This window comes from Chiloscyllium plagiosum, chromosome 2 (genome assembly GCF_004010195.1).
Source record: "Chiloscyllium plagiosum isolate BGI_BamShark_2017 chromosome 2, ASM401019v2, whole genome shotgun sequence".
NCBI classification, from domain to species: Eukaryota; Metazoa; Chordata; class Chondrichthyes; order Orectolobiformes; family Hemiscylliidae; genus Chiloscyllium; species Chiloscyllium plagiosum.
Window position 1 is genome coordinate 11,759,393 of NC_057711.1, and position 13,660 is coordinate 11,773,052.

At 41.8% G+C, this 13,660-nt stretch overlaps 1 protein-coding gene across 4 annotated transcripts in view; it reads right to left on the reverse strand.

Annotated features, from left to right (window-relative positions):
• Positions 1-13,660, reverse strand: part of cfap99 (cilia and flagella associated protein 99) — a 142,508-nt gene that overhangs the window by 93,012 nt on the left and 35,836 nt on the right. For all 4 annotated transcript variants that reach the window (XM_043704129.1, XM_043704116.1, XM_043704124.1 and 1 more), the window contains exon 3: positions 2,068-2,212. In XM_043704129.1, coding sequence (XP_043560064.1) covers positions 2,068-2,212 — 145 coding nt within the window. The remainder of the gene's footprint in view (positions 1-2,067; positions 2,213-13,660) is intronic.

Consider the following 13,660-nt stretch of genomic DNA (forward strand, 5'->3'; position numbering starts at 1 on the left):
ACGTCTGGAGGGGAAAAAACGGAGGGCTTGGAGGCCCTGGTCATGGCGGATGGAGGTGTAGAGGGATTGGATATCCATGGTGAAGATGAGGTGTTGGGGGCCGGGGGAGCGGAAGTCTTGGAGGAGGTGGAGGGCGTGGGTGGTGTCTCGGACGTATGTGGGGAGTTCCTGGACTAGGGGGGATAGGACAGTGTCGAGGTAGGTAGAAATGAGTTCAGTTGGGCAGGAGCATGCTGAGACAATGGGTCGGCCAGGGTGGTCAGGTTTGTGGATCTTGGGAAGGAGGTAGAACTGGGCAGTGCGGGGTTCCCGGACTATGAGGTTGGAAGCTGTGGGTGGGAGATCTCCTGAGGTGATGAGGTTCTGTATGGTCTGGGAGATGATGGTTTGGTGATGGGGGGTGGGGTCATGGTCAAGGGGGCGGTAGGAAGATGTGTCCTCGAGTTGGCGTTTGGCTTCAGCGATGTAGAGGTCAGTGCGCCAGACTACCACTGCGCCCCCTTTGTCCGCTGGCTTGATGGTGAGGTCAGGATTGGAGCAGAGGGGTTGGAGGGCTGCATGTTGTGAGGGTGAGAGGTTGGAGTGGGGGAGGGGGGTCGACAGGTTGAGGCGGTTAATGTCCCGGCGGCAGTTGGAAATGAAGAGGTCGAGGGCAGGTAATAGGCCAGCGCGGGGTGTCCAGGTGGATGCAGTGTGTTAGAGGTGGGCGAAGGGGTCCTCGGAAGGTGGGCGGGAGTCCTGGAGAGTATTATGGAGAGTACTGACTAGTCAAAAGCACCCATGGCTACAAAGGGAGATGGTCACAGAGCAAATCATCTCAGTCCCAGAAAAATACTGCAGGAGTTCCTCAGGGTTTTATGTTTTCTGATCAATCTGCTTGAGATGTTACAACACATCTCTGGAGCAGGTGGGACTTGAACATGGGCCTCCTGGCTCAGAGGTAGGGACTCTGCCACTTTGCCACAGGTTATGCCATTGAAAATGCAACAGCTAATGATGATTGACAGTAAACAGCCAGGCTTTGTTTAGATTTCAAACAAACCTGGGTAAATTTGATTGTCCTGAGAAATGAACTAACAAATAGCTGTCACCTATTTAGTTGAGTTGAAAAAGATCTCCATGCATGCACATTGTCTCAGTCCACAAAGAGCAAGGCCCTGTATTTTGATATATGCAGCACATGCAACTGTGGCATCCTGTGAGCCTGACTGACAATCTTAAATTCGTTGTCAGTGTAATTCTTTGCAGTAGATGTAATTCTGCAATCAGACAATTTTTTTCTGGATAATCCTGAATGTGCTAAGAATTGTACTGACAACCAATTTAGGATTGTCAGTCGGTTAGCAATGATACACTTCTCTTGATAATTCTGAAGAGATATCAATTCCAATTCAGCACACAAATCCTCCAGGTAACATGTTGCATGGAACATGTTTCACACCATACACAGAACTCAAGCAGTCAGTGAGAATGGCATTCCTGCTGCAACTTTCTCCTCTCCTCTTCTTGTGAAAGTGTTGGCTCTTGGCTGGGAAATTCCCTCATGTGAAAGGTCCATTCTTTCATGTATGGACTTGGATCTTAAGTGTTGCCAAATTTTTAGGCCACTGAAACATGGTGACCCCCATCCTGTCATCACTCATCATCTAAAAAAAGAGCTACAAGGGAATAAGTCACCAAAGTTCCTACTCATATGTGCTAATTGACCTTGGTTCCCCATGGACTAATGGGTGCAGATTAATTGGGGGGTAGGCGGCAAGGTCAACTGGTGAATATCAGTAGGACCCTCGGTGACTTATTCTCTTGTAGCTCCTTTTTTAAGGGCATTCGAGGGATGTGGATATCACTGTCTCAGAATGGAGAAGTCAGAAATACTAAGGGTACATTGAGGCCAATGGACTGTGGGTGACAGCAGGTAATTCAACAAAGACCAAGGGTTAAATCTGAGATCTCTGTTGCCTGCACTGCTGAGCTGCTAACCAGCTGAACTAATAGTGCGCTAAATATCTCTTCTCCAAATTCAGCTGCCACAAATGACTTTACATAAACTGCTCAAACATCTCTTACCCACGTAGAGATTGCATTCCGATCGCAGAAAGTTCCTGCCATCTAGCATATAAAATTCAGACACTACCACATTGAGCAGTGGCTTGTACTGTAAACAGCCCGACAGGACTTCCACAATGAATGTACGTTCAGCTTCACCTTGTGCCTGCAAATTAAGCACAATTGACAGAAAATGTCACTGAAAATAATCTGGTTTAAATTGTAACTGAAACTGGAGCTACTTTTTGAAATAAAACTTTAATTGCTTTGTTTCAAAAAGTAAATACATATTTACCAGAATCAATATCCCAGAGAATGCAAATCATTAGTTATGTTTTCAGTTGCATTGTGTGGAGTTAATAGACTGTGTAAACTGGAACGAGGGAAGCATATCTTTTGCTATTGGCAAATATACTCGGAACCACACACCTGAAGTGGTCTGTGTTGATTGATCTCGTCCCTGCTTTTTTTATTCTTGCATGAAATGTGGGTATTACTGGCAAGGCTAGCATGTACTGCTCAGCCCAAGTTGCTATTGAACTAATTGACTCTCTGGGCTATTTCAGAGGTCAGTAAAGAGTCAATCACACTACTGTGGGTCTGGAGTCATGTTTCAGCAAGACCAGGTAAGGATGGCAGACTTCCTTCCCTAAAGGATATTAGTAAACCAGATGGGTTTTTACAATATAAAGACCACTACTTTTGTACTATGGACTTAAAGCAGAAAAAGATACTGCTTTAATTAGGATACTGGAGTGTTGAACCCCAGCACAGCATGGCGAAATTTGAATTCAACAAAAATCTGATATGAAAGAAATGTAACCTAATAGCAATTACACTCAAATTGTCACACAAACCCATCTGGCTCACTAATGTTCTTTAGGGTCAGAAATCTGTCATTTTTATCCAGTTTGATCTGTATCTGACTCAAAACATACAGCAATTTAGTTGACACTTGCCTGCTGGATAATTAGGGATGAGCAATAAATGCTGGACCAGGAATCCATGAAAAAAACCTGGATTTGCGAGTACTCTCACATAATAGCCTTGTCACGCAGCCTCTATCTTGGAGCTGCAGATTCCATCAGTTCCAGCAGTTCTCTTACCAGGACTGAAAAGCTTTCTGTGTCTTTGAAGTATTCACTGTCGAGTGTTGTCATGTGGTACATTGCATTCACTGTCCTCAGCAATCAGCAATGTTTGCTTTCCTTGACATCTCTTGAGTGACCAGCATGTTTACCACATTGAGACTGGAGCTGCCAAATTAGATCTTTAGATCTCCGGCTGATCACCATGTGGTGTGTGTTGCTATCTGTACCTTTTAAGTGTATCAATTCTTTAGGGGCTTATGCGATGTAGTGTGGGTAAGTATAGCAGGTGTTTGATCTAACAAGAACATTTTATGGAATAATTGGTCATTCTTTTCTTTTCCAGGCAGTTAGTGTATATGCAGTCAGTTATTAATAATGAGAAAGTATCCATTTTTCTCATTTAAATATTTTTTTTTCACATTTTTATGCTCTTTGCTTGAGTCTGTGGTAGAGTTAATTGACTAATTGCATTGAAGTTGCAGTAGTATCACACATATCTTGGTTTGTTAACTTTTTTCTATGTTGACAATTAAATGGCTTACTTTCTTAACAAGCCTATCTATCTAAAATTTTACAAGTGCTAACCTGCTGCACTCCTAACTATTGGAGTGACTTAATGTCTGAAATGCCAGCATTTTGAGTTTTCTTGGTGGTTTTTGTGCCTCATTCTGATCACTGAGGACCTCTGAACACAAGCTGGGCTCAATATCCAGTGGTGGATCTCCACTCATTTTATGTTGAGTATAGTTTGAGAAGTGCCAGAGTAAATATATCAGTCTCAAATGGAATGAAGCTTTATTTTAAAGGACAGGAATATTTTGTCCTTCACAAATGACACTTCAGCATATGACATTTCTTTTACATGTATTTACACAGTTTTTTTATTCTTATGGGAGTCGCTGGTGAATCCAATCTTTCTTGCCGAACACATCAATGTCCTGTATAGCCGCAACATGACCTCCCAAATCCTATACACAACGCTCTCACCAATAAAGGAAAGCATACCAAATGCTGCCTTCACTATCCTATCTACCTGTGACTCTACTTTCAAGGAGCTATGAACTTGCACTTCTAGGTCTCTTTCTTCAACAACGCACCCCAGAACCTTACCATTAAGTGTATAAGTCCTGCTCCGATTTGCTTTTTCAAAATGCAGCACCTCACATTTATCTAAATTAAACTTCATCTGCCACTCCTCAGCCCATTGGCCCATTAGATCAAGATCCTGTTGTAATCTGAGGTAACCTTCTTCACTGTCCACTATACCTACAAATTTGATGTCATCTGCAAGCTTACTAACCGTACCTCCTATATTCATATCCAAATCATTTATGTAAATGAAGAAAGGTAGTGGACTCAGCACCGACCCTTGTGGCATACCACTGGTCACAGGCCTCCAGTCTGAAAAGCAACTGTCCACCATCACCCTCTGTCATTATGAACCCATTTCCTCACAGCATTGGTGTGGGCCTCTGGATTGCTAGTGTTATCCAGACATTACTGTCATTGCCATTATGTTAACTCTGGAGCTAAGACCTTTTATCTATGTTTGGACCAAGGTTGTAATGAGATCAGGAGATAAGTGATGCTACAGAACCCAAACTGAGCTTCAATAAGCAGGTTATTAATTTGCAAATGCTGCTTGATAGCATTGTCAATGACTCCTTTACTATTACTTCCTTGATGATTGAGAATAGACTGATAGAGCAGAAAGTAGCTGGGTTGGATTTATCCTGCTTCCTATGCGTGTGACATACATAGAACATAGAACATAGAACATAGAACAATACAGCACAGAACAGGCCCTTCGGCCCACGATGTTGTGCCGAACTTCTTAGCTGGGTTGGATTTATCCTGCTTCCTATGCGTGTGACATACCTGGGCAATTTTCCACATTATTGGCTAGATCCCAGTATTGTAGCTGTACTGGAACAGCTTGACTAGGATCTTCAGCACTCTTGCTGGAATGTTATCAGGGCTAATATCTTTTGCAGTGTGTAGTGTTTTCAGTCATTTCTTGATATCACATGGAGTGAACCAAATTGGTTGAAGACTGATATCTATGCTACTGGAGATCTCAAATGAATCATCTACTGCTCTGTACCAATATACTCATATTTATATTTCATACTGTTTTACTACTGCCTGACTTCATTGATTAATCATTCCTGGTGTTAGAAAATGCATTGGTGAAATTCAGGTCTGAGCAACAACATCGATCTTTCATGAATGAACTAAAACAACCAGAAACTTTGGACAAAACTGGTAAGCAAACGACAAGACTCATCTGTATGACAGGGAATAACCTGGTCATCGTTACATGTATATTGATGACTGAATAAAGTATCATACAGCCTGTTCTTCAGTGAATATTCTAACCAGTTTCACTACATATTACAATGTACTCTGACTTTCTATACAGCAGGACAAAATGTTTTGTAAAAGTCACAGTATTACACAAATGAAAAGTTTATTTGTTTTTCCACATAATTAAAATATGTAAAGACACGATATATGCTAATTCCACATTTTCTATGCAAATATCTAAAACAAGTAAATAATGAAAATGAGGAGAACGTGAGGACTGCAGATGCTGGAGATCAGAATCGAGAGTGTAGTGCTGGAAAAGCACAGCAGGTCAGGCAGCATCCAAGGAGCAGGAGAATTGACATTTCAGGCATACGCCGTTCATCAGGGCTTAGAACATAGAAGAATACAGCGCAGTACAGGCCCTTGGGCCCTCGATGTTGCGCCGATCCAAGCCCACCTAAACTACACTAACCCACTATCCTCCATATACCTATCCAATGCCCTCTTAAATGCCCATAAAGAGGGAGAGTCCACCACTGTTACTGGCAGGGCATTCCATGAACATCATGACCTCAGGACTCCGGAACTCAATTCCTCTACCAATAAAAGCCAGTACGCCATATGCCTTCCTCACCGCACTATTTACCTGGGTGGCAACTTTCAGAGATCTGTGTACATGGACACCAAGATCCCTCTGCTCATCCACACTACCAAGTATCCGACCATTAGCCCAGTACCCCATCTTTTTGTTATTCTTAAACTTATGCCTGAAACATTGATTCTCCTAAAATCGGATGCTGCCTGACCTGCTGTGCTTTTCCAGCATTACACTCTCGACAAATAATAAAAATGAGCACAAATAGTCATCAGTCCACTTTTCCACTATCTTAGTATTAATAAAATAGCACTATTTGGTCCCTGGAGGCTAGTTTGCCATTGAACTTAAACCTTGTTTGGATCAGAGTGGTGCTGGAAAAGCACAGCAGGTCAGGCAGTATCCGAGGAGCAGGAAAATCGATGTTTCGGGCAAAAGCCCTTCCTGATGAAGGGCTTTTGCCTGAAACGTCAATTTTCCTGCTCTTCAGATGCTGCCTGACCTGCTGTGCTTTTCCAGCACCTCTCTGATCTATACTCTGCTTTCCAGCATCTGCAGTCATCACTTTTGCCTAGTCAAATCTTGTTTGACCTCCTTGAATTCTTGTTTTCTGCACTAGCCCACATTCATTAATAGCTGAAAATGTGTTGCTGGAAAAGCACAGCAGGTCAGGCAGCATCCAGGGAACAGGAGAATCGTCGATTCTCCTGTTCCCTGGATGCTACCTGACCTGCTGCGCTTTTCCAGCAACACATTTTCAGCTCTGATCTCCAGCATCTGCAGACCTCACTTTCTCCACATTCATTAATATCCAAATAACTACTAACCTCAGTTGTTGAGTATACTCAAGGCATCCAGAGCTCTCTCAAGTTGAGAATTCCAAAGTATCACAAGCATTTTAGTGAATAAATGTTTCTTCATCTCTAACCTTAATGCCTTATTCTCAAATTGTGACTATATGTTTAGATTTCCCAGGTAGGAACATTTTTTTTCTGAGCATCTCCCTTTCAAATCTCTTAAGAATGTTATGAGTTTCAACTGGATACCCTCTCATTCTTCTAAACTCCAAAGAATATTGACTCAGTGAACCCAATGTCTCCTCACTGGAGATCAGTCTGAGTTTGTTGCACTTCCTTGATGACAAGTAGGTACAAGGACAATGACAAGGAGAGCAAAGCGAAACATAGGTGCAACTTCACCAATACTCTGAAACATCGCAGTAAAACCACTTTGTGGTTGTACTCCAATTCCTTTATAATGGCAGTTAACATTCCATTTGACTTCCTAATTGATTGCTGAATCTACATCTTAATTTTCTGTGACTCATGTACAAGGACACAATCACTTTTTAAAAAGTAATCTGCTTATTTGTATTTATCTTACAGAGTGGATTACTTCACATTTGTGGTTGCTTCACAGTCAAACTGATAGATTAGGTTCAGGTGGATTAAGTTGCCAAAAGTAATTACGACCTGTAATGTCATGTCCAGGTGTGGGTCTAAATAGATATTGGGCGAATATATTATCACAGGGTATCTGTCTGAATATAACCTTCCAGAAATTATGTCCTTGACAAGACTTTCTAGCCAAACAGGTCCTAATAAATATCTTGGCCAGCAAATGTCTCAACTCTGTTATACTGGTCTCAAGTGTCAATGTACATTCCATCTACCAGTATCCATAGCTCTTTCAGAAACAGTGGTTGTCAGAACATTTACTGCTCTAAAATGGATTGTGGACTTTCTGCATGCCAGTGTGACTCAATGATACAAATGAGCAGGAACATTGTAGGATCAAACATCACACCAGGACTTGAACACATAATCTGGGCTGACATTTCAATCAGGAATGATGTCTTTCTCATGAGATTTTAAACTAAGGTTGAACTGTTGTTCCAATTGATGTATATAAGAGATTTCATTCTACAATTTAAAGAGTGTCAGCAGTGTTCTTAATATGTTGGACAATATTTATCCCTGAACCAACATCATCTGATTGTTTCTCTCATTGCTGTCTGTGAGAATTTGTGCAAAAAGGTCCTGAATTCCCCAAAATTTCAACAGTGACAACAGTTTGAAACTGACATCCACAATGCATTTATGTAGCACTTTTCGGGTAATAAAACACATAAAGACACTTTGCAGCAGTATCTATGACCAAGCCAGACAAGTAGATATCAGATGGACTTGGTCAAATAGGTTCACTTTAAATAATATCTTCAAGTCAGAGAGAGAAGGATAGAGGCAGAGTGGTTTCCAGCGATCATTTGAGAGCTTAGGACCAAAGTAGTTGAAGACAGGCTGCTAATAGTTGAATGATTAGTCAAAAATATGCAAAAGCACAGAACTAAAGAAACTGAAGACTCAGAGTTGTTGGGACGGAGAAGGATATAGAGTAAGGAAAGGCCAGGCCTGGAAGAGCAGAAAGTATAAAACTGAACCTTTGTTTCACCAGGAGCCAGCTTGGATGAACACACCCTGAGGCTGAACAGGACTTGGTGTGCCTTTGAGTATGAATGGCAGAGTTTGGAATGAGCTTAAGTTTACAGAGGATGTAAGATAGGAAGCTAGCTGAAATAGTAATCTACAGGTAACTAAGGCATGGTGGAGAGTTGAGAGTTTCAGCAACAGCTGAGCTGACACAGGGCAGATTGGATAATTATACAAAAGTAGATGTAGGTAGTTTTAGTGATGGCACAGATGTGTAGTCAGAACCACAAAATGGGATCAACCATGACCGAAAAGTTGTGAACACCTTGGTTCAGACTTAAACAGTTTCTTCAAAATAGCCTCATTTGCAGTGATGTGTTTTGCAAAATCTGAATGTGAAAGGAATTGCTTGTATACAAGTTCTGACTTACTTTGTTTTACCTTTAGCAAGTTCTACACTATTCATTGAGTAGGTACTTTGATATTGGATCTTATTTTGAGTAAGTTAGTAGCAGACTTCCTTTGAACTAAGCCTCATCCAAAGATCCAGAGCACCTCAAATGCCAGTCCCATCAGCCAAAATGATTGTGATAGCATGGCAAAAGCGATGAGCTCTGACAACATTCTGGCAATAGTACCCAAGACATGTTTTCCAGAACTTGCTAGAACCCCAGCTCAGCTATAATACTGGCACCTACACAACAATGTGGAAAATTGGTCAGGTATGTCCTGTACCCAAAAAAAGCAGAACAAATCCAATCTAGCCAGTTGCAGCCGCATCAATTTACTCTCAAGCGTCAGTAAAGAGATGGATGGAAGATGTCATTATCAATACTATTGAGCATCACTTGCCCAAAAATAAGTTGCTCACTGACCCTCAATGTAAACATGGACAAAATAGCTGAATTCCAGAGTTGAGGTGAGAGTGACTGTCCTTGGCATCAAGATTACAGTTTTCCGAGTGTGGCATCAAGGAACCACAGCAAAACCGCAGTCAATGGGAATCGGGGAAAAACTCTCTGCTGTTTGGAGTCATACTGGGCACAAAGAAAGATGGTGTGGTTGTTGGAGGTCAGTCATCTCAGCTCCAGAACATCCTGCAGAAGTTCCTCAGGTTTGTAAGCCTAACCATCTTCAGCTGTTTCATCAATGACCTTCCCTCCATTATAACATCAGAAGTGGGAATGTTCTCAGATGATTACACAATGTTCAGCACCATTCATGACTCACAGATACTGAAGCAGTCCATGACCAAGTGCAACAAAAATTGGGTAATATCCAGCATTTTACTAAAATGTGGGAAGTGACATTTGTGCCAGACAGGCAATGACCATTCCCAATAGAAGAGAATCTAATTATCTCCCTTGGACATTCAATGACATTACATCACTAAATCCCCGTTAACAACATCCTGGGGGGGTGGGGGGGGGGGGTGTTTACCATGCCCAGAAACTGAACTAGACAAGCGATATGAATACTGTGGATACAAAAGCAGGTCAGAAGCTAGGAATCCCACAATTATTTACTCATCTCCTGACTTCACAAAGCCTGTACACTATCTAAATGACACAAGTCAGGAGAGTGATGAAAGATTCTCAGTTGTCTAGATGAGTGCAGCTCCAGTGACACTCATGACATTTGACACTATCGGGCCAAAGAAACTTATTTGATTAGCACCAGATCCACAAATGTCTGTCGCTAACTCAATAACAGAAGTATCATCTGCAAAGTGATCTGCAGAAATCCTCCAGAGCTTCTAGATGACACCTTCCAAACCCACAACCACTAGTATCTAGAAGGACAAGAGCAGCAGATACATGTGAACACCAACATCTGCAAGTTCCCCTCCAAGCCACTCACCCCTAACTTAAAAATATATCACCATTCTTTCACTGTTACTGGGTCAAAATCCTGATAATTTCCTGCTAATGACATTATGGATGTCCTTACACCAAATAGACTGCAGCAGCTCAAGAAGACAGCTCATCACCACCTTCTCAAGGTCAATTAGTGATGGAAATAAATGTTGGCCCAGCTAGTGATGTCCACTTTCCACATATGAATAGAAAAAAAACAAGGATTCCACAATGCTCTAGCCAAAATTAGTTGAGAGACGTGTAGAACTCACTGGCTAAACATTTGTCTTTGAGAACATTTATCTTTGACTAGAACGTGATTAGATCTTGCATTATCATGACATTTATCACATTTCTCTGGGAGTTCTGCTGGCCTTCTGTCAGAATTACAACAGGTGATTGGTAACACTTCCACTGACTTCCGAATCATTTAAGATACAATTAGGTGTTTACACTTGGTGGCTGAGGTGTTTGGATCTCTCTGGATGGTTGCTGTTGATGAACTAAATTGTTTTCTTCACTTAATGATCTGTGCAGGAGGAGTCTTGTGGCCCTGTGCAAGTATCCCTACCTTTGAATCAGAAGGTTCAAGTCCTACCTGTTCCTCAGGTGTATCACAACATGTCTGAACAGGTTGTTTAAATTAACATCTTTGCAGTACTGAAGAAGTGCTGCAGAGGTGGCAATACTGGATGGAATGTTAAGTGCTGCCCAATTAGGTTACCCCCATACACAATGGCTTTCTCTGACATTGAAAATGTAAAATATTTCAGTGAACTGATTAACTTCCTCACCCCAAGGATCTCTCTGAAGCATTCTGTTGTGTCAGTAGCTCATTTGATAGCCCATTTGTTTACTCAGCAAGATAATATCCTTGTAATGAATTCTTAAATCAAAGTGCTTCACAAACAGAATAATCAATACAAAGGAAGAAGTAATTGCACAGAAAAACAGTACGCCAGGTAGCTTCACAAATGGTTTCCGTGAAAATCCTTTCTTAGTTTATATGATATTCACACCTTGCTTTTGTTCCATTTTTATAAAGGTCAACAAATGTACTGGGAGTTCCTGGTCAGGGAGAATTGAGATTTCAGAAAAAAATACTGAGGTAATAAAACATAGTTGTGTGTTCACTGCAACACCTCACTGAGTCAATCAGAAAGTTGTGGCGTTGGGTTGGGAATTAAAAGGGCAATGTTTTCATAAGAAGTTTATTTACCAAATGTACTTTGTTACCTGCAGACAGTGCAATGATGTAAATCACTAGGTTATTTCTAGGAGACTAGATTAGAGTGGTGCTGGAAAAGCACAGCAGGTCAGGCAGCATCCAAAGAGCAGGAAAATCGACGTTTCGGGCAAAAGTCCTTCATCAGGATTCCGAAACGTCGATTTTCCTGCTTCTCGGATGCTGCCTGACCTGCTGTGCTTTTCCAGCACCACTCTAATCTAGACTCTGATCTCCAGCATCTGCAGTCCTCAGTTTTGCCGACTTCGAGGAGACGTCAACTTTATGAGAAATATACAAGTTCTCATTTTTATTCCTCCAAGTTACGAGATTGTCAGTCACTGTCCATTTAATCATATTACAGTCTGGGGCTGTGTTATCACAGATCGAAAATCTGACATTTTCACTGCTTCTGGTGAAGAATTGTGACATTCAGCAGCAATCATGTACAGATGGTAGGAACAGAACTGGACAGAGTGCGTTGTATCCTCTAAACCATTTGTGATAATTGTAGTGATTGTAATGAGGTCAGCCAGGTGTACCTCATAGGAAAATGAGTTCCCTGACTGGAGCTAATAATCTGGTCCAATCAGGGAGTAGAGTCTGACAGATAAAACCGGAGTGTCAGACATTCTGTCTACTCTGAGAGCTGGTTCTGAGGGAGCTGGATCAGTGTCAAGGATTCAGGCATGTAAATAAAGGGTGACTTGGTGGTGGGATACCAGCCTCTGTGGAGTTATTTCAGTAATCATTCATCACATCTCAGTCAGAATCTGCAGGAAATCTTCACTGAAACAACACCTGAATGATTGTTCAGGTTGCTGATTCCTTATTTAGACTTTCCACTACCTTGCGCCAGTAATTATTTCTTTCACATGCAAGCTTTCACAAACAGCTAACAGGATAATCAACTGCAAATGTGGCCCAAAACACAGACTTCTTACCACAAAATACGTAAGCACAATACTGCAGATGTTGGAAATCTGAAATAACAAAAAATGCTGAAAATACTCAACAGTTTTGGAGCACTTATAGAGAGACAGAAACAAAGTCAATATGATGAATGTTGAGACACTGTCCTGGTTTATGATGGGGGTGAATACTTCACAGTTATACTGGTATGGCCAACATGACTCATTCTTGGCCCTGTCCCCAATGCCAGTCATTTTTATCAGGTTTGACGCAGGAATGTCTGCCTGTCTTGTTAATTTGGCTAATTAAGAATCTTATTAAACACATTTAAGGAAAGCTGACTGGATATTTCACTTGTCCTTTAGTTTCCCAAACAGAAGCTGGGTTGTGGTTTAAATGCCTGGAGGTGACCATTTAGTAAGGAGAAAGTGAGGAGCACAGGTGACCATTTAGAGTCATAGAGTCATAGAGATGTACAGCATGGAAAAAGACCTTCGGTCTAACCCATCCATGCCAACCATATATCCCAACCAAATCTAGTCCCACACCTGGCCCATATCCCTCCAAACCCTTTCTATTCATATACCCATCCAAGTGCCTCTTAAATGTTGCAATTGTACCAGCCTCCATCACTTCCTCTGGGAGCTCATTCCATACACGTACCACCTTCTGTGTGGAAACAGTTGCCCTGTAGGTCTCTTTTATATCTTTCCCCTCTCTCCCTCGACCTATGACTTCTAGTTCTGGACTTCCCGACACCAGGGAAAAGACTTTGTCCATTTACCCTATCCATGCGCCTCATAATTTTGTAAACCTCTAAAAGGTTACCCCTCAGCCTCCGAAGCTCCAGGGAAAACAGTCCCAGCCTGTTCAGCCTCTCCCTCCAGCTCAGATCCTCCAATCCTGGCAACATCTTTGTAAATCTTTTCTGAACCCTTTCAAGTTTCACAACATCTTTCCTATAGGAAGGAGACCAGAATTACATGCAATATTCCAATAGTGGCCTAACCAATGTCCTATACAGCCGCAACATGACCTCCCAACTCCTGAACTCAATACTCTGACCAATAAAGGTAAGTATACCAAACGCCGCCTTCACTATCCTATCTACCTGCGACTCCACTTTCAAGGAGCTATGAACCTGCACTCCAAGGTCTCTTTGTTCAGCAACACTCCCTAGGACCTTACCATTAAGT